This window comes from Megascapheus bottae, chromosome 5 (assembly GCF_031878675.1).
Source record: "Megascapheus bottae isolate mThoBot1 chromosome 5, mThoBot2.hap1, whole genome shotgun sequence".
Taxonomy (NCBI): domain Eukaryota; kingdom Metazoa; phylum Chordata; class Mammalia; order Rodentia; family Geomyidae; genus Megascapheus; species Megascapheus bottae.
The window spans coordinates 11170105-11197488 of NC_143513.1; the positions used below are offsets into that span (position 1 = coordinate 11170105).

Genomic DNA, 27384 nt, shown 5'->3' on the forward strand with positions numbered 1-27384 from the left:
AGATAAGAGTCTCATAGACCTTTGTGCCCAGGCTGGCTTTGAATTGCGATCCTCAGATCTCAGCTCCCAGCTCATCTTCACTCTTTCAAGTCTGCTCTCAGTTCATTCAAACCCATGTGAATACCCCTACTTTGGAATCACAAGGCCACAGGGCCTTGTAGACAGGGTTGTTCTGTAGTAATGGAGTTTCAGTGTCCTCTGCTCCCTGCCCTCTACTTCCACCCATTACAGCCACCAGCAAAAATGAAGAGACATTTATTGAGCTGTCTACAGCAGGTTGACATCCTTAAAATACCAGACAAGATTGTAAGCACAGCATTAATGGAGGCAGCGTAGTTCTATGGTGTGTGGGGTTTCTCTGTCTGGCAGGAGGTGGAACCCAGGCTGGTCCAGCTCCAGCGAGAGCCTAGAGCCACATCTGGGATGCCAGGGGCTGCACCACTGCAGCCCTGGCAGCACAAAGCCACAGAAGACAGACATAAGACAAGACACACAGCTAAGTGCAAGCTCACCACAGGACCTGGAGTCCAGGAAGGAGTTGGGGGGCACATGAGTACACCAAGTCCTTGAAGGCTTCCAGATGGCGTCATGGACATGCTCACAGCAAGCACATGGAATTCTCCCCTCCCCATGCTCAAGAGCAAACTGAGTCAATGGGTGAGGACAAACCTGGACCTCTGCACCCTCCAAGTCCAAAGCCTCCTCCATGGTGGTTTTACAAATGGTGTGAAAGTCAACCCAAGAAGGCTTGAAGCAGGAGATAGCCAGTCAGTTCTTTTGGAGTCCTTCTCAGGAATGGCTCCCCAGATCAGTGTCATTTCCAAAGACCCTTCATGCACCTCCCTTCCCTTCCGGCTCTCTCGTGGCCTCCTCTGCTCAGAGGCAGAGGGAAAGCCTGGGACCAGGAAGCGTGGAAGAAACCAGGTTGGAGCAGGCATCTCCACACTCTGCTGACTCCTGCTCCTCCTGAAGCCTGGAGGCCGGACAGCTTTTCAGAGCGAGGGCCTCTGTCCCACACAAGATAACTTGTCATCAGAAGGCTGGGTGAGGGTCATGTTCCCGCCCACTCACAGGGCTGCACACATAGGTGAAGCCATTTCCTCCTTCTGATGTGTGCAGTGTGTCCTTATCAGCCCACTGGAGGTTTGGCCTGCAGACCTCCAAGCTCTTTCCCAGCACCTTGTGATGGCTGGGGCCTGAATCAAGGTCGAGCAGGTGAGTGGCACCACTGAGATGTCCCAGCACCCGCTCCTACTCACTTCCTGGCTCCAAGCAGAAGAGGATGATGACAAAGTCTTAACCTCCCTCCCTCCTCTTTTTTATTTGCGGGGGGGGCTGAAGGAGCCATGGTCCTTAAAGAGCTAAGAAAAGGATCCCTCCAGCTTTCTCTCAGGAGAAGGGCAGATCAAGCTGCTGAGACCAAGTGAGTGGCGATGGATGCAGGCATTTCTAGTTTTGGCAGGAGGGAGCTCCCTGACCCTAATCCCCACAGAACCCAGGACAGAATCTACAGTATCCTAGAAACTCTGGGAGGCCACAAGCTGGGCATCGAGTGCAGCACGAAACGTGGGATCTGGGGTGGATCTTGATTTTTCTCTTTTTGTGATCCTGGTCTGAAAAGTCGCCATTTCTTCTTTCACAGTGAAGCAAATCTGCCAGTGGGGATGACGGCAAATAACAGGATTCACACTCTAGGGAATACTTCTTGGATCTAGGGTGCCATGCATTCAGGGCATCTGATCCCACCAGATGTAGGAGGCTGGGTTTATTGTTACGCCCAAGGTCGATGGCCTTGGCTTTTCTTCTGCTCAAATAACTTCCATTGTGGTTGGCCAAATGAATGGAAGAAGTTTCGTTTCTAAGAAAGGGAAAATAAACAGGATCTTCCCACTGCTACACAGATATAAACAGGTATAGGCACAGACACACACACACACACACACACACACACACACACACACAATTTTACATGATATACACAGGAGTGACACTTGCCATTTTACCTGCCTACGTCTTGGACTGGAAAATTACTAAAGTACATAGCCTGGAGAATCATTAGAGGCCACATTATTTCACAAATGGGAAAACTGAGGCTCAGAATGAGGAGCATTATGCTCATAGTCCCAGCAATCTGAGCCCACCTGGGGCAGATCTCAGGTCTTTGAATCCAGGCCAGAGCCCCTTCCAAACTTCTCAGTGTCTGAAATCAAGGCGACAGCAGGCACTTCCTTGGCTGATACATCTGACCTCCAGAACAAGTGAGGTGATCACGGATGGGGTCAGGAGCAGGGCAAAGGTCACTGCACACTGAGCATGCCTGGGAAAGGCTAGGGAGAGTCTTTCTTCCTCTAGCTTTGCCAAAGATCCACAAATTTAACTAACCAGTCAAGGACACAGGAGTCATCACTAAATTAAAGCAATGAGTGCCTTCTCCCACCAGCCACTCCAGATCCTCCCGAAGCATGACCTCGTGTCCCTCTACGAAACCTAGTGAAGCAACAGCTCCTGCGTCCCAAATCCCCAGGCATTCCAGAACATAGCCATGACACAGGTCCACAAACACAGACAGGATCAAGACCAAGGACAGACACAAAATGAACTGGGCCACACGAGCCCCTGCTCTCCAGCACCTTCCTCTACCTTTCCCAGCCTGGTCTGACTTGACTTTCCATTCTTAGGCTGCAGCTGTACAATTGACCACTGGGTGGGGGTCAGGATGGGCAATGGGGGGCCACTCCACCCATCCACAGACTGAGGAGTGGGCATGGCACCTCCCAAACACCCTGGCAGCTGTCTGCAGTGGTCCAGTGTCCAGGACACACAAAGCAAAGCCTTGCATGTGTTTCAGAGCTCAGTACTTAAGCCCAAGTGTCTGGGCCTCTTCCCCATCCATGGAGGCAGGGTGGAGAAGCCTTGGGTCCTGGCCTTGTGCACATGGAGATGAAGAGTGCTTCAGACTCACAGACTCTCGGAAGGCAGCTGGGTGGTCCTAGTCATGGCTTTGACTTAAGGGGGGACAAGGAAGAACTGGACACTGGGGAAGTGGGAACAGCTACTCTTGGGCCACCATCAGGGACAAGAGGGACAGCAAGGAAGCCACCAGAGGAGCCCAGCCCCACTTGAGTCTGGAAAACAACGGAGATGACAAAGGTCTGCCCATGGGTCCCCAAACCTCTCCATCTCCATCCCAATCGCAATTCTGGCTCTCAGTTCTTGGATCAAATGAAAAGCACCAGAACTTTTCTGACCCTCAACCCCATCTCCTCAACTGAAGTTTCTACTCAGGGCTGTCCCAACACTCTGGTACCCAGTAGCTGGGCAGGGCGTCTGGACGTCAAGACCCCGGGGGAGCATGAGGAGGCCTGGGGCTGGCCTGCACTGAAGCACAAAGGGTCTCCAGAGCAGGACCTCTGGTAAGGGCTGAGCCCAGGCTGAGAAAGGCCCATGTCCACATTGAAGGGAAGGGGTGAGCACCAGCCCACCTCCCCAAAGCAGGGTCTCTCTTCGGCCTCAGCCTCAGCTCACAAGGCCATGCCTGGGGTCTGGCCATCACTGAGGCAGGCCAGGATGCAGGGCGTAGCAGGACTGGGGCTGGGACGAGGTGAGCAGGATATGGGGTAGGGGGTGGATAGGTAAGTTACCCAAATTTGAGGACTATTTACATGGCAATCAGGACCCAGGGGACCACAATGTGGGGGGCTATACCCAAACAAGGGGCCTCCCTCTCCCCCTTGGGAAGGAGCCCAGCTTCTCATCCTGGACCTGCCCAAGAGGGGAGGAGGCACAATGCTGTGCAGGCCTCTGCTCACAGCCCCAGCCTGTGCAGGAAGAGGGAGAGGAGAGGCTCAGGGAGGGAGGCTCAGGTGGCTGGGTTGTCAGCCGGGAGGCCAGACATGCGGAGCTGGGAGCTGCTCTTGCTCAAGATGGAGAGCTGGGTGCCCCCATTCACCCCACTGCTGGCCAGAGATGGGTGCCGCTGCTTGAAGTCCATGGTGAAGTAGCGGTTCACTTTCCAGCTCCGCCATTTCCGCTTGATCTCCGCCTGCACCTGCAAGGGGCAACTTCCTGTGACTTCCTAGACGCCCTGCCTACCTGCTGGCCTGCCCTGGCCTGGGGTTTTCCCACTGTTCCTATCACCTCCAGCCCTTCCTGCTTCCTCAGGGCAGCCTGCGGCTCTGCCTCACTTAGCCCAGGGGAGGATTGTAGACAGCTGCCTGCCCATGCCTCCCAGAGAGCATTCCTGGGGCTGGCAGGGCTCCACCAAGCATGCTCCTTGAGCACAGAGATCAAGGTAAGGATCCTGGCCTTGGTTGACCAGCACCAGGCTGGTCCCAGCCCACACAGAGCCTCCTGGACAAGTTTATGCATCTAGGATGTCCAGCCCTATGAACAGTGACATCAGCTCCTCCTGGCAGATGCTGCCTCTGCAAGTTCCCAAGTGACACCAATAGCAGTGAGGGCTGACAGCCACTAAGCAGACACAGGCTCACATTGCTGCTGGCACAGCAAGTGGGGCTGTGCCCAGGGAACCTCGCCCTCCATACACTTCCCCCTGCCATGTATGTTGGTGCTGTGTGCAAACTGCATGGCTGGGTAGAACAGCACTAGCTTCTCCCCTCCTGCCTTCCACCTCTTCTACAGGACCAGGCCAGCTGCTTAAGACTCTCCCAACCACCTTCCACAAGGCCATCTCTGCCCCTCTTTGTCTGTCCTAATCTGACCCTTGCTCTAGGCTAACCCGGTGACAACTGAGCACAATGTTCTCATCTCAAAACAGGAGGAAAGGGTCAGGACCATGCAGTTAAATGGGAGCTCTGGACAGACCCCTGCACACTCCTCAAGCACCTCTGCTCTGGGCTCCAACAAGCCAGATAAGAAGCCCCAAGCCATTGCCCTGGAGATGGAGCACTCCAGAAAGGTTCTCCCTGGGGTCTGTTTCAAGGTCTCACCACCACCCTTAACTCCTCGGAGAGCAGATCTGATCCAAATCGGTTGGTCTGCAGAGGGCAGCTCTCAGTACAACTGCTCTAGCCAACACAGCCCCCTGGGCCAGCCCCAGCCATCACCAACCTGGTCACTGCTTCCTGACAACTCCTCTCCTTACTGAGTGTCCTAGTGCAAAGGGGTTCTGCCAGCAGCACAGATGCACTTTGGTGAGCAGAAACACTCTGCAGGTTGGGCCTCAGTTGCAAAGAGGGAGAGATCATGCCCACCAGGATGGAGAGCAGGGACCACATGGCAGGCAGTGTTGGCAGCTATGCAACCAGCCTCCCCTTCCTCGTGCAGGGAGCCTTCAGAGCTGCAGGCACAGCACTCAGCCCAGCTGCTCCCTCCAGTGCCCCACCTCCCTGCTAAGCGCTAGTACCTTACCTCCCCATTCAGGAAGCAGTAGAGCACAGCCACCACAAAACCCTGAGGAGAGAGGAAAGCACATACCTGAGAGGCCGGCAAAGGTCTTTTGGCAATGCCATGTTCACCTGCAATGTTGGGAGGATGGGATGGGGGTGGACAACAACTGGATGCAGAAAACTACATGCCAGATAGGGGACATCAAAGATCTGGAGTCCTATGCTGAATAGGGGACATCTGCCCACTCAAATGAGTGCATCCAGAGAGCCAGACTGATCCAGCCCTGCCCCAAGTGATGCCCCAAGGCCTCCCATCCCAAACCTCCTTAGCTGAACCCTTCCTAACCTCAGAGTCCAGCTCTTCCCCATTGCTGCCAGTACTCCCACCTTAAACACCCAGAATAGACTCTCAACTAGTAGTGCCCAGGGTCCTGAACCTATGCAGGACAGAGACACCTGCCCTGTTTTTGTCAAGCACCATTGCCCTCACCCTCTGCCCTCCCCCACTTGGCTTTCCCTGACCAGTCACATCTGTAAGCAGCAGAGCAAGGACTAGGCACCCACCCAGCTATTTTTCATCTATGGCAGACATAGCACTAAGGCTTTCCTGACACCTCTGGCCTGCTCCCCACAGTCCCTGGGCCCTAGGCTGGCCTTCCTCGGTCCAAGAGGAATGGGCGGGCTGAAACACACAGATAGGAGACTTTGGTTCTGATCCAGGGGTTAGAATTCCACCTAAACAACTCTGAGACTCATCAGGCTAAGTGTCAGGTAAAATGGCCTTGAATAAAAATAGGGGTTGATGAACAGATCATTCACACAGGAGGTTCCAGAAGACACCAAGGGGAGCTGCTCATTTCAGAACAAAAAAGCCCAGAAGCACAGTGTGCACGGGTCCCCAACCTGCTGCAGGCCCGAGCTTGGGCCCCAGTCATCTCTGCTCTCCAGGGCATCGTGCCTACCTGAAAGGAACCCAAACCCAGCTCAAACACAAGTCTTTCCCTCTTGCTGACGTTCTCTGGAGAGAAGGCGAAGACTGTGTAGTGTATTCCAAACAGGGGGATGAGCAGCAAAGTGGACCGGGCCAGCCGTCTGTGAGAAGAAAGCAAGACATCTGCTCCAGGGGCTGCTTGAACTGGGAACCAAAGGTGTGGAGGACAGAGAGCCCAACACTCCCCTAGTTCCCATTCCTGGATCTGCTCAGTGATCTGCTTTGAAGAGCAATTCACTGACCACAGAGGTCACTGGCCACAGCAAGACTTCAGGGACTGTTTGGGCCAGTCTGCAGAGCCCCACCAGTGTCCTGCAGAGCCATACACAGAAATATACACAGGATCAATAAGGCCCCTTGGACAGTGTGCAGAATTCACAGGGACAGCCCGCGGGGGCGGGGGGGGGGAGGGGGCTGGAGTCTCCAGGCCAAGCAAAGTTCTCACTCTGGAAGGAGGCTCTGTAATGAATGCTCTGAGAGCCCGAATCAGAGATATTTCTGAGCCAAGTGCTGGCTGGGGACACCGGTTGCCAATGATGGCCTGTGTTGGTGACAAGGAAAGAACATGGATGTGCTTCAGAGAAGGATTCGGGAAGGGCTTTGGGTAGGACTGTCTCTGGACATGGCCTTCCTCTACCTGGACAGGTGAAGCTGCTGCCCAGGAACCTGGCCAAAGGAAGAGAAGGCGTTTGCTCTACCAGGGAGCCCACCAGGCTAACTGAGGCCATTCTCTCACGTTCCCCAGGCTGCCAAGAGTGAGATACAACCCTGTGCTAAGAGTTCAGAGCAAAGAAGCCACAGTAAAAACCTATGGAGAATGTGTGTTCTGGGCCTTGTCTGCAGAGAGTGAGTACTCCCTGGGCTTCCCAAAGCAGCTGTCATCACCTACCCTAGCATACTGGCTCCCTGTGGGCCTTTCAGAATGATCCAGCCTGGCACTGCAGACATGACCCCATGGCTGTGCCCTGCACTGCACTGCAGACATAGCCAGCCCCTCAGCTATATCCTGCACTGCTGACACCGCCTCTCAGCTGTATCCAGCCTGCCTCCTCTAAACCACCAGTCTCACCCACTGCTGGCATAGTATAGCCCTTGGCAGTGGATGGTGGGTCACTGAAGGCCATTTGATTGGGGACAATTATACCATGTGCCTCTCCCACCAAGTCCCCCTATGGGAGAACATTCTATAAGTGTGGGGCTCTAGATCTCCAGAAAAGTCAAAACCTTGGAGTCAGTAACACTCCCTAGTGTGCCCAGGTGGCATGGTACTCAGTGTCCTGGCTTTTGAGAAAAGGAGGAGGAAGAAACAGAAAGGGAAGGAGGTCTTCAGCAGGAGGCTCAGCCCAGAAGGAGGTCCTGAGGGCTGGCCACCCCTGCCGCTTCTCTGCTCACAATAGGCCCTACTGGTCCCAACAGGTTGTGAGCAGTCCCTGCTGGGGGCCCTCTTGCAACCCTCCGTGCAGCCTGTGCTTCTGTGCTGCCTGTGCTTCTGGCCTTCTTCTCCCCTGCCCTTCCTGCTGAGGCCCTAAAGGCCTGTGGCCAGCACAGCCAGGCACAGGGCAGACACCATGGAGGAGTCAGTAGATCACACAAGTCAGACAGTCAGCAATCCTTATAACAAAACATCTTCTAGGCACCTGGGCACCTGGACCTCTGTGTACCAGGGCCAAGCACAGAAGACAGGAGAGGATCTGTGGACAGAAGGAGAGTTGGAAGAGCAGAGGGGAAGAGCTGGAAATGATGGCGTCTGGGCGCCGGGTGCTCTGCAGGTCTGGCTTAAAGGCTGACTTTAAAGCAGAAGCTTGCAGAGGAGGCACTCAGGAAGGGGTATGACCCTAGGACTGTCTGAGTTCCCGTCCCACCCTTTGCTCTTTCAGATCTGGGTCCTTGTTCTTGTGATCTGAAGAGGACCCTAGCAATGAAAATCCAGGCCTCTCCAGCATCCTCAGGGATGTTAGGTCAGGTTCAGAGGGTGAAACGAGGGCTTTGCAGACACAGCTCTGCTCTCCGCCCAGGAGGCAGGATATGAGGGCACCCAGGTACCCCACAGTGTGGCCCATGGGATGCTTCTGAGCACCCAGAAGACACCACACAGTGACACTGCACAGGCAGGGAGGCCAGCTGGGGATCCCAGCATATGGGAACAGAGACTGTGAGCCTCACACTTGGTCTGCTTGGTCCAGAGGAAGTGACACAGGAATTCAGCCTTATCTCCCTTCCATCAGAAGCCAGCACTAGTCTTAAAATGCCACAAAGAGCTTCCACTGATGCAGGCTGCCCAATTATAGTGGGCCCTGTCAGGTGGGAATCAGGTGGAAGGATACCCTGGTCAGAGATGACCTGGAGCATGGGGTTTAGGAACCTAGCCTCAAATCCTGCCAGTCACGTGGCCTTGGGTTAGTCTCTTCACCTCACCTGTAAAAGATGGAGACAAAGGCCCACCTCGTAGGACCCTGGCAGAGTCCTACACAAAGTGTTCTCTGTGCTGGGGAGGTCTTTGCCCACTGAAGTGGGGAAGGGAGGATGGCCCCTGCCCTCTGCAGGGGGAAGGAGGGAGGCCCCTGACTTCTACAGGGGGGAGGAGGGGCTTCTACGGATTCAAGTTCTGAGAACTAGTTTGTAGCCAAAAAAAAACTGAAGTCCAGGGAAGCACGGAATCTGGGAAAGCCACTTGAGAGGCAGCAAACATCCCACCTCTGCTTCCTGTTGGCCCGGCCAGGGCCCAGAGGCTCCTGCAGGGCCAATGCTCATCCCAACTCTGCCCATCCTCCCACAAGACTGCAGAGGACTCACAAGACGCACAACATCCACATGCAACAGCGGGGCAGGGCGGGCTCGGAGGCAGAGCAGCCTCCATGCTCCCAGCCTGGCAGGACGCAAGCTTGAGGCAGCAGCAGCATGCGTCCCCCTCCCGGCCACAACTCCCGGCCACAGCCATGGCCACACACACTTACAGAGTAATGGTGGACAGTTCTGACATCTTGCAAGAGTGCTGCTGAGCCCGCTGTGGCTTGCAGTAGCATTTCTGCACGCAGCTGCTGGGTGTGACAAGATTAGCAGTTCTGTCAGCTGGGCCATTGGGCAAAAACAAAACCAAGGAGGGATTTGGGGAGACCCAGGGTGGGTAGAAAAGCTGAAGGGATGAAGAGAGGGCCGGGACAGTAATGTAGGAAGCAAGGAAGCTAAGGGCCAAGACAAGATCCAAAGAAATGCATACCTTTACATGTACACGTGTGCGCACAGCTCTATGTGCACACATGAGTGCTCACAGCACCACCACCCGTGGGTGTGGATTCTAGACAGGCCCAGGCCGGGCCCAGGCAATGAGCCAGCCTCAAGCGCAGAGTCACCTGCCAGAGCAGCTGGAAACACCTATCACTCAGTACCAGAAGCACTGACCAGTCCTGGCCTGGGTGGTAAAGTTCCCCTAGTGTCCTCTGGTATCCCCTTCCCCTTCTCTCCTCCAGCCCAAACCTCCCCTTCACTCAAGGTCAGCTTGAGTGGGCTGTGACAAACAATTCTCTATATTATTTGCCTATTTGAATTAACATTGGTTAATCTGAATCTTCAAAGAGCCCACTTCCTTATTTGTTCCAGCCACAACTTCAGAGCTCCATAGACACCTGAGACAATGGGTGACCATACTGGCCACATAGATGCAGGACACTGCTATCATGGAGAATGACATCAGACGGAACTAGGCAGGGATTCTAAAAAGATCACTGAGCAGGGGCTGAAGACCCCTGAGATTCTGGGGTCTGCAGAAACCTTGCCCTAAGGAATTGGCTGGCCTAACTCCAGGTTCTCGTGGGCAGTGAAATGCTCTGAGGCCTCTGGCCACAACTCCACCTCACTGGCCCTTTCTGATCCTGCGCAAGCTTGAGCTGGAATGAGTCACAGACACTTCTTTTCCTTTCAGAGATGGCTGTGGCATCTTACACAATAAGTTACTCACCCATAGCCCACGTGGGCACCACTTAGCAGGTGCTGAGGTTCCTGAATGAGCCAGTGAACTGATAAATTCCTGTGGCCCACTGTCAAATAGGACACGTTGATGCCTCTCCAGGCTTCTGTCCTCTCAGTGCACACCACCACAGGGTGGGAACAATAGGCCCATTGTGCAGAGGAGAAATTCAAGGTGTGATCTGATATTGTGAGTGGACCCCCCTGAGAATTTCAAAGAAACTGAAAACCCAACCGCTACTGTGACCAGCCAATCTGCTGGCTCAGGATCTGCACTTTAATTGACCCCCTTCCCCCAAAACCACCTCCCAGAAGGGCTGCCTCAGGAGTCAGGCTCACGAAGCTGTTATGAAGTATGCACACCCCTGAGAAATTTTCATGTGTTCCCAATAAATACTGGAGTTTGAAATCAGACTTCACACTTGCTCAGCTTGCTGGCTAGGCTACTGTACGACTTAAGCCAAGCCTCCAGCTAGCTTTCTGTTGGAGATGGAGTCTCTAAGAATTTCTGCCCAGGCTTACTTTGGACTGTGATCTTCCAGATGTTAGCCTCTTTAAGAAGCTAAGGTTACAGGCTTGAATTTAGGCATCGAGCCAAAAAGCCTTTTTTGAATGTATACAGAGACAGAAGCAACTAAGGATGCTTCACTCAGTGATTAAAAGAACGTGGTTGGGTTTATGGGAATGGCTGATTAGTCCATCATCTCCATCCCACATTTGAAGGGGTGGCCAGTGACTCTTCAGCTTCAGCTGGATGGATGATGAACACGAGGGCACAAGTCTGTGCTTGTGGCCTGTACGGCATGCAATACTCAGACTGAACTCTGTATCCTCTGAGATTCCTTGTCTTTTCTTGAGCTCCAAAGTGTGCCTGCCCTTCCTGGACTTGAGGTGGTTCTACAGTAAACACAGGTGCCTCTGACTTGGTAAATGATTTCTTGGAAGTGTTTGTAAGACCCATAAGAGACAAGTGTGCTGGGATGGGTGGGCAGGGGGAGCAGGTAAACTGCTCAGTTTTCTCAGGAAAACTGAATCTGGGGGAAGAAGAGAAGCAGCCCCCGCAACACCACCACCACTCCCCAGGCCTCCCGTGACTATAATCATAACCGCAAGGGACAAGCTGCAAAGCAATCAACCAGCGGGTGGCAAAGTAGCAGAGCCAGGAACTCAGGAGCGTGAGAAAGACCCAGATGCAAGAGTCTCAGGACAATTAGGGAGAGGGAGAGGAGGTCCATCCACAGGAAGAGAGGGGCCTGGGGCTGCAGAGGTCAGCTCTGAGCTGGCTCTGAGGGAGGACAAGAACCCCAGACAAGGAGTCGGGCTCAGCTGCCTGAAAAGCAATCTGAATCAGAAGGCAGGAGCCCCCTACTCTCCTTGGAGCCTCTCTCTGCATATCAGGGAGCCTTGGCTTCCAGGCCCAGCTCTGGGACAACTGTGCTATGTGTCACAGGAAGGTCGAATCCATGCTGAGTCTTGCCACTCCCATCTGTCCCCAGGGATCCAGTGCAAGGTTTCTATAGTGACCAAATGCCATGAATACTTGTGCAGCCAGACACACCCAGCAGCTCAGAGGCCAGTGGAAGCCCTTGGCACACAGCACCACCTTCAGTTCTGGTCCTGAGAGCTACACATGGCTGAAATGGTGGTCCACAGAGTATAACCCCCACTAGGAGCCCCAGGAGATAGGATGCTATGCATCCCAGAGACCCCGCCCATCCCCAGGAAGTGCTCTCTGGAGCTCTGGCACTCTACCAGCAGCACAGCTCCACAGATCCTGTGAGCTTCCCTGCCCACCCCCTCACACACACACATCCCCAGGAGTCTGGACCAGTAGCAGCCCTGTGCTCTCTGACCAGGGGGTGCCGGGCCACTGGCTTGCTATGCAATCTTAGGTGATGTCATTGCCCTGTGCTAGGTCTCAGTATCTCCATCTGCAAAAATGAGGGTGACGATCTGCAGGGATGGCCTGTGGCAGGTACAGTAGAAGATGGAAGATGGATGGCTGAGCTGTGAGCAGAGACTTTGGCTCCATTCCCCTGCAGCTTAACTTTCCAGGCTCAAGAAGTGGCTGCCAGTGTCTGTCTTCCAATGAGAGCCAGCCAGGGACGACCAGGTCTGCAAGGTGAGGCTGAGGCTCCTCCTGCCCAGCTCCATACCTAGAAACCTCATCCTCCCATTTCAGAACCAGAGGCCCTCGTGGCAGTGCACAGGAAAACCTTGATCTGAGCTCAGGCAGCGGGTGGCACACCCTGCTCTTCCCTGCCCTGCTCTGACTCAAGAACCGGCCCTGCTGCCCCAGGCTGAAGGCTCCCTACTAACTTCTGCCCATGTCCAAGTCTCCCTGAGCTCTGATACAGCCCCTGAGCCCACAGCTGGCCAGTCATTCTACCAGGAGTGTCAGGCAGGCGAGATGGGGGTGAGCTGGGTACCGCTGGCCCCTGCAGAGCCCAACACCCCAGTGGGTCCTTCTGAGGCATGGTGATCTATGGAAGACAAGCCCTTATCATCTGAGCAGCTGGAACCAACCTACAGGAAAGGGAGTGAATGCTGGTCTGAGGGCACAGGCAGGGGGTCCTCTCTGGCTTTCTTGGGGACTCCCAGGCTTAAGTTTGTTCTGGAAACAGAGGAAAAAACCAGAGAGCTGTTGTGGGACACCCTGGGAGCCCAGGCATGGCCCTGGGGTTCCCCATTCCCACCACACCTGTCATCTCCAGCCTCCCACCGCCAGGCTCTGCCCTCCTCCCCATGCAGATGTGACCCTCCCTCCTTGGGGCTGGAGGCTGTAGTAGGGCTTCAGCACTTTCTCACAGGGCAGAAGGCCACCAGGCCTATATCATGTGCTATATCAGCCCCAGCTTCCAGCATGGAGAACTTGAGGCCAGTGAGGCAGCTGTGGTCAAGTCTGGGCACACGGCACATGGCACGTGCCCACACCACAGCTGTGGCTCCCTCCCTTCTACAGGACTCATGGTACTTCCTTAAAAGAAACTCCCAAGCTATAAAATGGGGTTCTATCTCATAACGCCTCACTGGACTAACCTCACACTTGCCAATAGGGGTCTCCCAGTCCCTGGGAACACGCAGACATGTGGCTGAATTCAACGAGTCAAGCAGGTCCCTTATCCTCAACCTCCACCTTGCTAATATACCTATGAATCTGAATTTTTCTCATCTCTGGAGATTGAGAGCAGCAGACATTTGGCTTTCTCTACATAAAGGACTTGGTCAGCTTGTAAGGTATTTCTACACTACCCCAAACAAGATGTTCAAGCTGACTAAATATGACCAGCTTTGTTTTGACCAAGGCTGAGTCCCTATATGTGTGTCCCTGCTCATGCTGAGGAGTGGGGAGGGAGGTAGAGGCCTCCAGCCAGAGAAGAGGCCCTGGGGTCTTCAGAAGAAGAAGCAAACCCTCCCAAGAAGGGGAGACTGAAGCTGGGAGAATTCCAGAGTTCCAGTCTTCCCCCAGGACCAAATACCAGGGGTGACTGTCAGTGAAGAAGTGAGGTCAAAATCAACAGGAGAAACTGAGGCTGATACAAAGATATGGGTTCATACACTGGGTAGTAAACTGAGGAGAGAGCAGGGCCCACTTTTGTGATTCCCTGAGATGTAGGAAGAGACGATCTATGTAGGTCAAGGCAGATAGTAACAGAGGGCTGGCCCAACCAGCGCATCCTGCTTTCCATTAATGTAACAATTTCCTACTATGGAATAGACATACAAAAGTGAGGGATGGTAAAAACTTACAAAAGCTTGGGAAAATGGACAGTAAATTAAGATTTAAAAAGTCTATCATTTCCAATGTATTATAATGACTGCAAAGGCAGAGAAAATGTGATAAGCTACCAGATGGTAGACTAACTGCTCCACACCACTAGCCACTCCCAGCCCCTGGGGATCAGAGAGGCATCCAGGCTGCCCAGTCAGGCTCCCCCAAGGTTCCCCAAGAAGCCCAGGGAAGAACCTAGGTCTTCATCCCTGAATGATTTGCCCTCCTCTCATCTATCCCTGGACAATGGTTAGGGTGCTAGGGAGGGCTCTGCCAGGACCTCACTGCCACCCAACTCATTCTTCCTAGACAGATATCAAGGTGTCCAACACAAAGTTGGGATGTCTGATGAAGACAGAACCAGGCACTAAGTATTCTGCAACAATCCCACAGCTCCTGTCAAGCTGCAAGAACTGCCTTGCTAGGCCTCCAACTAGCCACATAGAGCCACTAGCCTTCCTCCTCAGCATCTGAAATAGTCCCACAACTTTGGCTGAGCATGGTCAAGTTCTGGAGGCCAGAAAGGTGAGGGGCAGGCTCCAGTTCTGGAGACCAGCAACATGAGGGGAGGTGCTCAGTCTGATTTCAGGATGAAAACTGAGGGGCATAGCTTAAAGGGACAAGTTGCTAAAGCCAACTCCAAACATGCTATTTGTGAATCAAATGTCTGTAGATATAGAGAAAGCCTTCTGGTAAGAGATGTCCCCAAACCCAATATCTACAAATGAAGCAGATATACCTCAGCCTGAGGAGGAAGGGGCTGAGAAAGGGGGACCAGAAAGACACAGAGGTAGAGCTGGCCTAAGGGAAGGTGACAGAGAGAATGAATTCCCTTCCAGGTTACCCCTTTGAGGACACCCACCCAATTGATGGGTCAGTAGCCCTGATGGGTATCTACATGATGGATGGAGAGGAAGAGCTGTCAGGCATCCTTGTACCCAATGGTGTTCACGAATTTTCCACAGAACCAGTATCCCCAAGGAAACCCATCTCCAAACAACCAAGTCCCTAGCTACCCTGGGGACTATGATATTTTCCACCTTAATTTTTCTAGAGTCATGCAGGCTCTGGCATCTCTTTCTGTCATTCCCCTTCCATGTAATAGATGAAAAGCTTCTAGATTGGCTGTACTTTGGGAGGGTCTGGGAAGAGCAGTTCTATTTTAGAGGCACTTTAATCAGGAAGCTAGCTGACCCAGTCAGCAAGGCCCACACCTCACCCTGCCTGAGAGCCTAGTGTGGGGCCCACGTGGCAGTCAGAAATGGCTTCCACACGGTGGTACTTACAAGTAGATGCTGGATTCATTGCCACCCATGTCTGGAGACTGAAGTTTCTGTACGAGGATGACGATGATGCCAATGAACAGCACAAAATTAATCTGTGGAACAAAGAGCAGCAGGTGGAAATGACTATGGGCAAGACTTGGACTGAAAACTATCTACCAGGACCCTCAGATCCCACCCAGATTTCTAATTCAAGATGGCAGCAGGAGAACCTTCATATGCCCAACCCCAGAGCCATGGAAGTGGAGGAACTGAGGTCCCCAGGAGTACAAAGACTGTCATGCATGAGCCAGGCAAACGAGCAATTTCTGGAAAGAGAAAGAAAGTGGGATTGGGGTGATGGAAAAAAACAGAACTTGAAAGAGAAGAAGAGGCAACCTCAGAGGTGACTGCCCACCTCTGGAACACCTTCTCCAAATTCATCTGAGCATGGGCACAAATGCCTGAATCCCGGCACTTGGAAGCTTGGGAAGCTGCATGGAGGAGGAACATGAATTTAAGGCAAACTTGAGCTACATAACTAGACCTGGTCTAATAAAAACAGAAAGGAAGTCCAGAATCAGAGTCACGACATGTGGGGAGGCAGCAGGGACAGGCAGAGGCTTTGCTAATTGCATGCTGCAGCACTTGCCTGCTCCAGAGATCTGACACAAAGGCTTTCTCAACAAAGTGGGAAGCTGTGTGTAGAGCAGGAGAGGCGGAGGCTGGGAGCAAATAAATAGAAACAAAACAAGGAACAACACAAGACTACGCAGGGATGCTTTGGGGTGTAGCCAAAGCTGTCCTTAGAGAAAAAGATGAGAACCCAAAGCCAATCTAACTAAAAAATAATAGCTGCCGGAAAATAACAAAGCCAGGGAAGATATCTCAAATGTAACATATACAAGGAAGGAAATGAACACAGGTAAAATGTCCTAAGAAAGAAATTGGACCAAATAAGAGCTCTGCACCATGAAAATATTTAATGTTTGTTTCATTCCTTGGCTTCTATAGACCAATCAGAAAGGTGACACATATTTCTTCCTTTGTACCTCTTTGTTCACTGCTACAAGTCTGCAATTAGCTCAGCAAGTGCTTCTCAATCCAAAGTGAGAAAACACGATTCAACAAATTTAGGGGTGAGGGAGAGGACAAGAGATACATTTTATCTCATAAGAGAATATGGAGTTGATCAAAAAACTCAGTGGAGCAACAACCTCAGAAATGTTGAAAGTACTCAAAGATATATGTATTGGTAGGCATCAGGCCAGGATCATTTTATGAACTTCAAAAGTTAAAAATGCAATTTACATGCTGCTTAATCATTTCAGAGCAGAGTAACAAAATCCAGCTACCAAAAACCAAACAGTAAACAACAAGAAAAGCCTGGTATGGCACTGCACACCCATAATCCCAGAATGAGGAGGATCTTGAGTTCCAGGACTGGGCCTGGGTTACACACTGTCTCAAAAAAAAATAAAAATAAATTAAAGATAAAAATAAAGTAAATAAAAACCAGACAAGCATAACACACACAAACCATGAGTGTGGCCTAGTGGCAGCATGCTTGCCTAGCATGCACAAAGCCCTGGGTTTGATTTCTCTAGACCACATATACAGAAAAGGCCAGAAACGTTGATCACTAAAAGCATGACCACATTAGTAAGTATATCCACAACACAACTGATAAAAGTCAGTACTTCCGCTTGACTTTAAAACAAACAAACAAAAAACCCACAGTCAAGCAACAGTGGTTCATGCCTTATTCTAGCTATTCAGAAGTCTGAATAGCTAAGGACACAGGTTCAAAGGCAGCCCAGGCAAGAAAAGTCCACGAGACTTATCTCAAACTATCCAGCAAAAAGCTGGAAGTGTGGAAGTGAAACTGTGTGGCTCAAGAGGAAGAATGCTAGCCTTTACCACAAAAGCTCAGGGGATAGCACCCACGCTCTGAGTTCAAGCCCATGTCTGGGGGGTGGGGGAAAGGGGAATACTAAAACCAGCCAGGAAAAGAGACTTTCCTAATTCAGTGCAGAGTAACTGCCAAACACCAAAGTCAAAACAGGAACAAGAGGGACAAATGTTGGAAAGGAAGGGCAAAAACTGTTTTTTATTTAAGGATTATATAATTTTCTGCACAGAAATCCCGTGTGAAGCACATTAAAAAGAGGTAAGAACAAATAAAGTTTGGAAACATACTTAAGCAAAGAACCAAAAGCAAAGGCCAATAATTTACCTAAATATTGGCAGTAACCCATCAGAAAATACAATGAAAGAATGACCTCAGAGAGCTAGGAACATGCCTACTCTAGTGATAGAGTGCTCATCTAGCATGCACAAAGCCCTGGGTTCGATTACTGGTACCACATACACAGAAAAAGCCAGAAGTGGTACTGTGGCTCAAGTGGTAGAGAACTAGTCTGGAGAAAGCCCAAGGACAGCACCCAGGCCAAGTTTAAGCCCTGGGAATGGCAAAAAAAAAATGTTCTTAGACACTATACAAACTCAAACTGGTAGACATCCTAGATGTAAACCTAACAAGAACAAGGAAGAAAGCTTAAAAACGCCCAAAGGCATTCAGTGAGGAAGTGTATGCCTCTATTAATTCCACCATCACAGGAAGTAGGGATGGGGAGGGAGCCCCAGCTAAAGTTAGCCAGGCTCTATTTCAGAAAGCAAGCTGGGTGCTTATAAGCCCAGCTAGGCAGTTGATAGAGAATCACCATCCAAAGCTGGTTCTGGATTTAAAGTCTAAGATTCTATCTGAAAAATCATACAAGTAGTACCTATGCCCCCTGTAGGGAAGAGCTGAACATCCTGTCTACCCATGTTGCAGAATGCTGTGTTACAAGAGGAGAAGGAAGCTGGTCTGTGTTGACCATTGTCGTTCCCTCCTTCCCTGCTCTTCTGCCCAGGTTCATTTCTCACCCTCCTCCTTGCCCCAAGGACACTCACCATGATAGAGCCAACCACAGGGCCTTTGATCACCCACCACAGAGCTGTGCTATCATTCATATCCCAGCAGCTGAAAGATGGACAGAGAGAAGAGAGACATGTTCAGGGATCAGCCCAGGTACCTTCAGAACACTGCTCAGCTAGCTGGGGTCTATCCCGTCCTCTGCCCAGCTCCCCAAGAGGGACTGGCTTTTGTAGGAGAGCTCTGTGCACTGCAGAGACCAGGCCCTGGATGTACTGCCTTTCATCTGGTCCTGGCCCTTTCCTCTGTTCCCCATGAAAAAGTGGGGTTCTCAGTGGACCCCATGTCTCCCCTGTGGACCAGAGGTCCTTTGGATGAGGCCTCACCCATAACATTGCTCCCCATTGCCCAGGAGGAAAACAGATTCGCTCAGCAGCCTAGACAGAGACAGCTCAGAAATGTTGTTTATCGCCTTGCTGGCTTCTCTGCCGAGATGCCTGAGACACTCATGGGGCCAGTACTCAGCTGGTGCCAGGACAGAGCTTCTGTGTAGACCTGGGGCTAGAGGGGTAGCAGGATAGCTCCTGTGAAGTCAGACACCATGGAGGAACTGGGGAAGGACCTGCTTCACTCTGGCCCTAACCCAGGGTTATACTCACCCCGTGTCATCCAAGTAGAACCTCAGAGTGGCCCACACCGTCACACACACAGTAGGGGTTCCTGAGAAGACAAGTGAAGGGTATCATGGGAACAGAGGTCTCTGTCCCCAGCACTGGGAGTTCCTAGGGCCCTCGCTGCCCCTCACACCCAGGCATTCTGTGTGTACCTCCCCTTCGCAGCTGGGGACAGGACTCAGGCTGCCTCGTTGCTTGGCAGTGTTTCTAGGATACAACTTCTCCCTCAGACAGGGGACCCCCATGGGCAGTGAAACAAAAGGGGTTCCCTCCTTAGCTGGCGCCACCTGAAGCCAGATCCAAGGCCACAACTGGGCCTCAGGCCGGAGCCCATGCCAGACAGTGGTGACTTACCCCAGCCAATGATGGTATACCAGTAGAAGTATCTTCTCTCTGGGAAGAAGGTCTCCACCAGCAGTGTGAAAAGGTACAGCCCCTCAATGAACAGCCAGAAATAGTTGGAAACCACGCAGTAGTGAAAGAAAACCATGACAGCCTTACAGGCCACCTGCAGGACAGCAGAGCAGGAGGGGTGAGCTCTTCCCTGTCGCCACGCAAACCCAGGCAATCTGGCCTCTCAGGACAGAGGTGAGGCCTGGAGCCCTTCACTGGCTCAAACACCATAAGTACCTGAGGATTCAGTGCTTCTGGGTGGCAGACCTGATTCTACAGCATCCTGTGAATTGGAGTTTCTCGGGCAGGTAAACAGACAAGCACTAGAGGGCAGACAAAGGTCACAGAGCCCTTCTGCCACACCAGAACAGGGATGTAGGAACAGAGCAGCTGAGACCCCCTACCAAAGGCTTCTTGTAAAATGAAGGGCTGGATTCCTCACAGGTAGAGGGGACATAGCCCCCAAAATGTCTTCTCAGAGGGATTCCAAGTATACCTTCCCAGCCAGACCCCAGAATCCACACTGCTCTGTGGAAAAGAATACATTCAGTGGCCAGTGAATGACAGGGAGGTGTGGAAAAGACCACAGACAATGATAAGGGCCACAGAGCTGGCTAAAACTAGGGGTCAGGCAAAAGCCTTTTGAGCCTCAGTTTCCTCCTTGAATCCCTGTCTCACCTTCCTGGAATGTGCCCCCAGTGCAAGCCTAGGTATAAGGGAAGAAATGTGTCTGGGGTGACATCACCTGTGGACTACTAACGACTGCCCGAGCTCTCTCAGGCTTTCTCCATCATTGGAACAGCACTTTCACATGCAGAGAGACTGGCGCTGCTGGGGGATGGAAGGCAGGAGTCCCAGGGGTAGAGGGCCTGCCTGGCATCATCTCCAAGGTCCCAGGCTCACTCACAGTGGAGATGAAGCAGTGGTTACTGTCCTGCTCGGCGTACAGGATCCAGTCTTTGATGAAGACAGAGATGGCCCTCAGCATGAAGGACACAAACAGGTTCATGTGGATGAAGTTCCTGGTGCAATGCAGCTTCCTAGGCGACAGCCAGGCAGGAAGGAGACTTGAGCTCCAAGCCTCTGCAGCCCCCCTCGAATCCTCAAGCCCATAGCCTCCACACCCTCTACGTGGGGGATGCCTGGAGTCCACTCATGGCTCATCTCAGTGCAGTACCCACCTTGACCAACCCATCCCCTTCTGTAGACTCCCTTCTGCAGCCTCTGTCTAGACCAGGAAGATCAAGGCAAGCAAGGCAGGTGTCCTGCCCAGCCTCCTGTGTGACCTGGCTGTGTGACCCTGGATAGGTCAGTTGCCCTCACAGGAGTCAAGGTTCCACCTACCCTGCTAGAGGTCAGGAGGGCTTCCAAGGGTTGACACTGGGGATGGGTTCTGAGCATACCTGCTACAGTGTGCAGGGGTGGGGGAAAAGAGGGTCTCACCGGAAACGGCACAAGATGACCATGGCAGTTGTGAGGGTGACGAGGGAGGTGCTGTAGCCAACAGTGTAGAGGGCCTTCACCGATAGGTAGTAATAGTCCTAGGGAACACAGAAGGACACGGGCTCCGTGCAGGGCCTGCCACAGCCACCAGCCTCCACATGGGGACTGCCATGGGCCCCCCCCAGAACCCACGCCCTGCCTCCAAGCCAGGCCTTCCTGTCTCCAGGCCCAGCTCCTCCTCCCTCGGACCTGCCTCCCATCCTACTGGCAGCTGGTGAAGCTGCTTAGTCTCCTCTGCACAGGGACTGTGTTCTGGCATTCTGCACATGCTCAACAAGTACTGAAGGAAAGTGTTAAAAGTAAGTGTGCTGATCAGTGAGAACAGAGAGCAGCTGAGCTTGGGGAAGGTCCAGGAAGCCCCTGATACTCCAGAACCCCTTGATTCCTGGCTCATAGGAAGACCAATGTGCATAGACAGCAGCCAAGGTGTGGGAAACCCACTGTTGGTGGCACATCAGGGCTTTTCAGCCTTAGTAGGGTAGATAAACATCCTACTCTTTCTGGCTTGGTATACAGCAAGAACTTCAGACCACTGCCTGTATATAGCAGAAACTCCAGATGGCTGCCTGGATTCCTGAGCTTCCTCCCCTATCCCACCATTTCTGGAGGACAGGACCTGATATTTACCTGGTCCTCAGTCTCAGGCTCGTAGTCATCAAACCCACAAGCATCAAAGTAATGTGGGAAGGGCTCGGACCAGCCATCCTCTGTGCAGTTCCGGCTTACCACTCCTGCATCTGTGTCAATAGGAAAACTCCAGTAAAGCACTGGGTTTGACCAAACAGGGCTCTGAAACACACATGCAAAATGCCTTCACAAGTAGCCAAGTGCTCTGCTAGAAGGCCTGGGGCAAAGGTTCAGGGAACAATGATTCTGAACCTGGAGCTTAGCCTTCACTAAGACCTGGAGGTAGAAGAGGCAAGGGACAGGTTGAGCCCGTAACCAGGGCAAAGTTGTGAGCCTGGTACTGCCAACACATCTACCTGCATCCCTTTTGGAAAATTCCCAAATAGTCACCAAGAAAGAGACAGAGGCCTCCCAAACTTTAGGTTAGCATGTCATGCAGTATGCAGACCAACCACTGTGCTGACCATGGATGCAGACTGCAGACCCCTGCCCCCAGCACAGGGACACTCACCAGGGTCCTGGGTTCCAGGATGAGTCCACAACCATGAAGGCTACAGCAAGGCTAGGCCCCTGGCACCCCTCAAGCCCTCCACTATAGTCAGGACGTAACTGGGAAACTGTGGGACATGTGGCTGGCCTGTTTGATAGTCAGGCACAGACCGCCACTCACCCACCCAGTGCAATCTTATTAAAATGCATGTTCAGGGTTTTTTAAAGTCTAGCCTTTTGGGTTTGTGGTCTTTTTCCTATCACTAATGTGTCTTAATTTTCTTTTGACTTTCAGCCCATTTTGTGGGAAGAGGGTAACTATAAGTCAGTAAAAGGCAGGCACTGCTGCCCCCAAGTTCAGGCTGCTTTTTGCTGTTGGAGGGACAGTTTTAGCCTCTAATGACTGCTGTGTTAATTCTCCCCTCAAAGGGCCTCTCATAGGGAGAGCCCCTCATATCCAAGGGGGAGGGGGACATCCCCTGATGGACAACTAGCTTCCAGGAGCTTCCCATCTCTCCATACAAGGGAGGCTCATCTTCTCACAGGAAACTGAGTGGAACAAGAGATGCATGCCAAAAGCAGGTTGGGGAGAGGCTTAGACACATGCCACTGAACAGAACTGTCCCCTCTATGATGAGGCTGCCTCTGAAGAGCTCAGGGAAGAGACAAGAGCACAAGGCAGGCAAGGGATCCAGGGGACACAGGACAGGATGGGAGAGGAAGACCCTGTGTCTTTCCAATCTGCCTCCTCTCCTCTCTTCGTTGAGATACAAGACTGAAGGTCAGATGCCCTCATCCAAGAGAGTCAGAAACAGACTTCCTGGGGAAAGCAGCTGAGGAGAGACCCTACCAGGCATCAGGGTTCTGGGGGAGTGGAAAGCCTTGTTCCCATTGCTTCTCAGGGCAGGAAGTGAGGCAAGCCTGAGAATAACGAAGGAGCTTGCTGCACTCCCACAGCTTCATGCCAGGTTGGCCCTCCTTCCAGGAAATCTGCCCCGGGGCTGCCACTGGCAACCTCTGTCCCAATCCTCCGGAAGTCCTGGGAGCTGGCACCTTGGCCGAGTCCCCCACCCCCACCCCACCGGTCCCTCATTTCCTCTGCCCTGCCCACCCAGCCAGCTGGAATAGGAGAGAAACACGGCTTTGAAAACATTTTTTAAGTGTCTTACAGAGAAAAGCCATTTCCTTTCTTTTATTTTCTCCTTTCCTTTTCTTTTTATAACCCAGTGTAGGCTCAGGAAAGTATAAATGTTTTGTTCCCAGACCTGCTCTATGAATGTTGCTCTGATAGAAATCTCCAGGCTGTCAAAACTCTGAAGTGGAGGAAGGGCTCTAGGAGGCTGTTTTGTCCTGGCAACTCTGAGGAGCACAGAATTTCAGGGTAGTGGTCCCCCAAATGGGCATACTCCCCAGAGTGGACCCCCACCTCTCCTGGAACACTCAGACCCTACCCAGGCCCACTGAATTAGAGCCTGTGGTGAGGCCCAGCGTCTGCAGGCTAGCAGGCCCATGGGGCTCTGAGGCACAGGAAACAGGGCCATTCTGTCTGTAGGGCTTCAGAATCATCAAGGGCCACAGAATCCCGGGACCCCTTTCTTGGGTCTGCAAGGGATTTCTGAAGGACCCAACTTTTTTGAAGTTGCTCTGCCTGTGCACTCAGGTGCATTTTCCATGGACACAGCCTGCAGCTCTGTCAGAAAGCACACAGCTACATGAGGGCAGAGCACAGTCTTAAAGGAAGGCCTGGAAGCCTGTAGCCGCCCAGACCATCTCCCACATCTGAGAGAACTCAGGGGTCAGAGCCAGCAAAACCCATCGGAGAAACACTGACGGGGCATGCATTATAATGCTTGGTCAGTGGGCTTGCTGCCTAGCCCTCTGTTTACCTGAGAGGACTAAACCTTCTCCTAGTATGGAGGGGCTGGACTTGAGTCAAAGGAATCCCCCCACAAGTAGCCATTTGTCCTCTGACATCCGGGCCTCCCAGCACCAGTCTCACTAGGGCTAAGGGTGAGTGATGCTCAAGATGGCCTGCAACTCGACCCTACCCTAGTGAGAGCTAGCATGACCACTACCAGGAGGATGAGAGGGCAGGAACGGGGGAATGGAAAACAGCAAAGAACTATGTGGGCCCAAGGCCTGGGATTTCTTTGGTGCTCAACACTCTACTTCAGCTCTAAGCCTGTTCTTCATCAAAGGGACTCAGGATTCCAAAGACTATCCCCAATTGCCTCCTCCCTCCCTCTCTCCCTCTCTCCCTCTCTCCCTCCCTCCCTCCCTCCCTCCCTCCCTCTCTCTCTCTCTCTCTCTCTCTCTCTCTCTCCCTCTCTCCCTCTCTCCCTCTCTCCCTCTCTCCCTCTCTCTCTCTCCTCCATTCCCATTTATTCCCTGTCCACACTACTCTGGATAACCCCTCTTAACCAAGTCCAATCTCCATTCCCATTCACATCAAGGCCATGGGGCTCTGGCAACAAACCCACACTTCCTCTCAACTCAAAATCTTGTTTCCACCACCACCATACAGCATGCCCTTATTCATGGTTCAGCCATACACCATGCCACTAGGTCCCTCTGTTCTCTTGTTCTCTGAACACACTGCCCAGCTTCTCGGCCAATGATACTGGTGTCTGTGTGAGCTCCTACCCAGAGTAGGTCTACATGTGTGCACACATGTGCACTCTACAAATAGACAGACTCATTTTCTAACCCTGTACTGGTGACTTTCTACCTCTCAACAAGTCAAGGGCTGTGTCCCCTCTTCTTGAGTCCTGTTGCTGGGAGGACTAAGTTGATGTGGAGAAAGGGAAGAGGAGGAGTGGACCGAACCCCTGAGGAACCTGGCCAGCTACCCCACCAGACCCTGGGGACTCAAGAGGCTGAACTCCTGCTGGATGGACAAATAGACAGTGGTCTATCCTCACCAAGGTTCCTCTTACCGAAGGCTTCCGTCTCCCAGACTGCAGCAGAGAAAAAGAGACAGAGAACATAGAGATGAGCAGAAATTGGAATTGGGGTCTGTTCTTAGTGACTACTTCCTCCCCCTACCCACCCCTAAATTCTGGGTAGAGCCCTGATAGGCCCACCAGCCAGAGGAAACCCTTACCTCCACTTCCAGAACACAGAGCTGTCTTCAGGAGGAGGGGGGAAAGGGGGAAAAAGAGGAGGGGGAGAAAGGGGAGAATGGGGATGAGGGAAAGGAGAAGGAGGAGGAGGAGGAGGAGGAGGAGGAGGAGGAGGAGGAGGAGGAGGAGGAGGAGGAGGAGGAAAGCAAGCAGAGAAGGAGGAAGAAAACTCCTACTTCTCCAGCATCTCCAAGACCCCACAGAGCTAAACACTGCTGCCTGACTTCCTGGGAATGGAGAAAGCAATCGGAAGTCACATTCCCTCCCTCCTTCCTTCCCTTCCAGGAGGAAGTCAAGGCTCTCCAGTCAAACCTGTGAACAGAGGTGCTAAAGACTCTGTCTTAATGAGCCATTAGGAACCAGGTGTAAATAACATTTCTGGCACTGGTACAAGAAGGGGCAGAAGAAAGGCCTGTAAAAGAAATCTTACTTTACTGTGAATTCATTTTGTCTTTTGTGGTGGCTGTGGTTGAAAAGAAGCAATCTTGGCAGGGAATCTGACCAAGAGTAGATGCTCAACAAATCTTAAATAAATGGCTGAATGAAAGCAGCTCACACAGAAGTGATTAAGTTAGTGTGTAAAAGACCGCTTTACGAAGGGGCTGAATGACAGGCAGCCACTGGGCCACAGTACCTCCATTCATGGGGGTACTTCCCTGCCAATCTCTTCCAAAATTACTCCGTCCCCATGCACGGGGACTGAGAGAGCTAGGAAGTCACCCACCTTCTGAACTGGCAGGAGGTCTGGGAGGTAGCAGTGATGGGTTGCAGAGCAAAGTGGGATACATAGGAGACAAAAGCACTTTCTCTGGTCTTGAGATGGGAGAACAGAGGCAGAGACCTGAGACTCAACACCTGTCACTGTCTTTCCCCTTCCTCCTCCCGTTCCCTTTCCCTTCAGGCTGGAGTCAATGTAAATTTGTTCCCAGTGCTTCTGATAGGATGGTCCACCAGTGGGTCTGGAGCTATCAATGCTTCCTGCCTTTGGACAGAGCATCCTGCATTCACCATGGAGCTCAGCCACTATGCCTACTCCACAGGCTCCCAAATTGTTCTCTGGACCTCTTCCCCCCATCATTTCAGTGGTGTCTGGAGACCCCAAATGCAGACATGCTCCAAGTCAGCTCCTCAGGGGCTAAACTGCCTCCCCCCGCCCAGAGTCCTCACAGAAAGATGTCATTGCAAATCTGTCACCAAGCCAGCATCCAGAGTCACAGACTATAGCTCACCATGCATCTGAGTCCTCTCCTGGGCATCTAGGAGTCCCTGGAGAACAAACCCACTAGTGCCTCCTCTCCTGATCCCTTGCAGCCACATCACAGCCATCGGTGATGGAAAAAAAATGCTTTGCTTGTCAACAAGTGTGCTGGCCAGCCAAAAGGGCCCAGCTCCTCAAATGATCTGGGATATGGACTTGGATAGCCCTGCATCCATACTCCTATTCATCCAAGGACGTCTGATCACATGTGCCAGTTGTCTGTCCACATTCATTCACGCAAAGACATCTGAACATGTGTGCCTGTTGTCTTTGAGTCCTCTAATGTCAGCTAACATGACTAACTATGCAACATGAGTCCAGTCCTCGACTGAATCCACATGTGAACATCACTCTATTAAAGAACCTTCCTCTGGAAGGAAGCCACCATGCCACATTCCCATCTGGTAGACTAACTAGACCAGGGACTTGGAGTACAGAGGTGAATCAGAGATCTGGCACCAACCCACACCCAAGGATGTAGCGCAGAGGATCATGGGAATGCTCACAGGAGCCTAAGCCATGTCTCATCTCCAGAACATGCGGCTCTGGAGCAGGGGATCCATATCCCACCTCCAGCAGGTGCCCCGCCATCTGCCCCAGGATGGTCCCATCCCCAGGATATGCCCTGTCCCCAGAGAGAAGCTCCTCCCAGGGCCTGGCAAAGTCTGATTTCAGGCTGGCCCAGAGAAGCCAGAGGGACACTAGGTACCTACCTTGGTCTGGGTTGAAGATTCGAAAGAGATCAGGGCAGGTGACCAGGACAATCTCTCCTACACGGGCAGGCTTCCAACATGTGATGTTGTCCCACATGCCAGGGCAGCCTGCAGGGAGACAAGCATGGTACACACATGTACCACATGCCCATATGCACACACATACCATGCCCAGACATTGGCACATGACATGTATGTCCACCCATGTATACATCCATATGCACCACATTCGTGCTCATGTATGTCATACATGAACACAGGGATGCTTATCATATACCACATGTGCTTCATGTATGTATCCTATGCACCCACACGTCTATACATATGTTCTACACATACCATGCATGTATAC

General features: G+C 52.3%; 1 protein-coding gene across 6 annotated transcripts in view; it reads right to left on the minus strand.

Moving 5' to 3' along the window:
* Nucleotides 1–713: 713 nt before the first annotated feature.
* Adcyap1r1 (ADCYAP receptor type I) overlaps nucleotides 714–27384 on the minus strand; it is a 44590-nt gene continuing 17919 nt past the window's right edge. Inside the window, exons 4-16 of one of the 6 annotated variants that reach the window (XM_090332684.1) lie at nucleotides 27033–27140; nucleotides 24861–24896; nucleotides 21451–21560; nucleotides 20764–20861; nucleotides 20228–20360; nucleotides 19282–19435; nucleotides 18913–18973; nucleotides 18292–18361; nucleotides 15361–15452; nucleotides 9294–9374; nucleotides 6311–6440; nucleotides 5371–5412; nucleotides 714–4048 (exon numbers count right to left, since the gene is read on the minus strand). In XM_090332684.1, the coding sequence (XP_090188810.1) occupies nucleotides 3860–4048; nucleotides 5371–5412; nucleotides 6311–6440; nucleotides 9294–9374; nucleotides 15361–15452; nucleotides 18292–18361; nucleotides 18913–18973; nucleotides 19282–19435; nucleotides 20228–20360; nucleotides 20764–20861; nucleotides 21451–21560; nucleotides 24861–24896; nucleotides 27033–27140 (1304 nt within the window). In that variant the 3' untranslated portion in view covers nucleotides 714–3859. Of the gene's footprint in view, nucleotides 4049–5370; nucleotides 5413–6310; nucleotides 6441–9293; nucleotides 9378–15360; nucleotides 15453–18291; nucleotides 18362–18912; nucleotides 18974–19281; nucleotides 19436–20227; nucleotides 20361–20763; nucleotides 20862–21450; nucleotides 21561–24860; nucleotides 24897–27032; nucleotides 27141–27384 lie in introns of all 6 variants that reach the window. The other 5 variants (XM_090332683.1, XM_090332685.1, XM_090332687.1 and 2 more) reach the window with 5 other exon arrangements.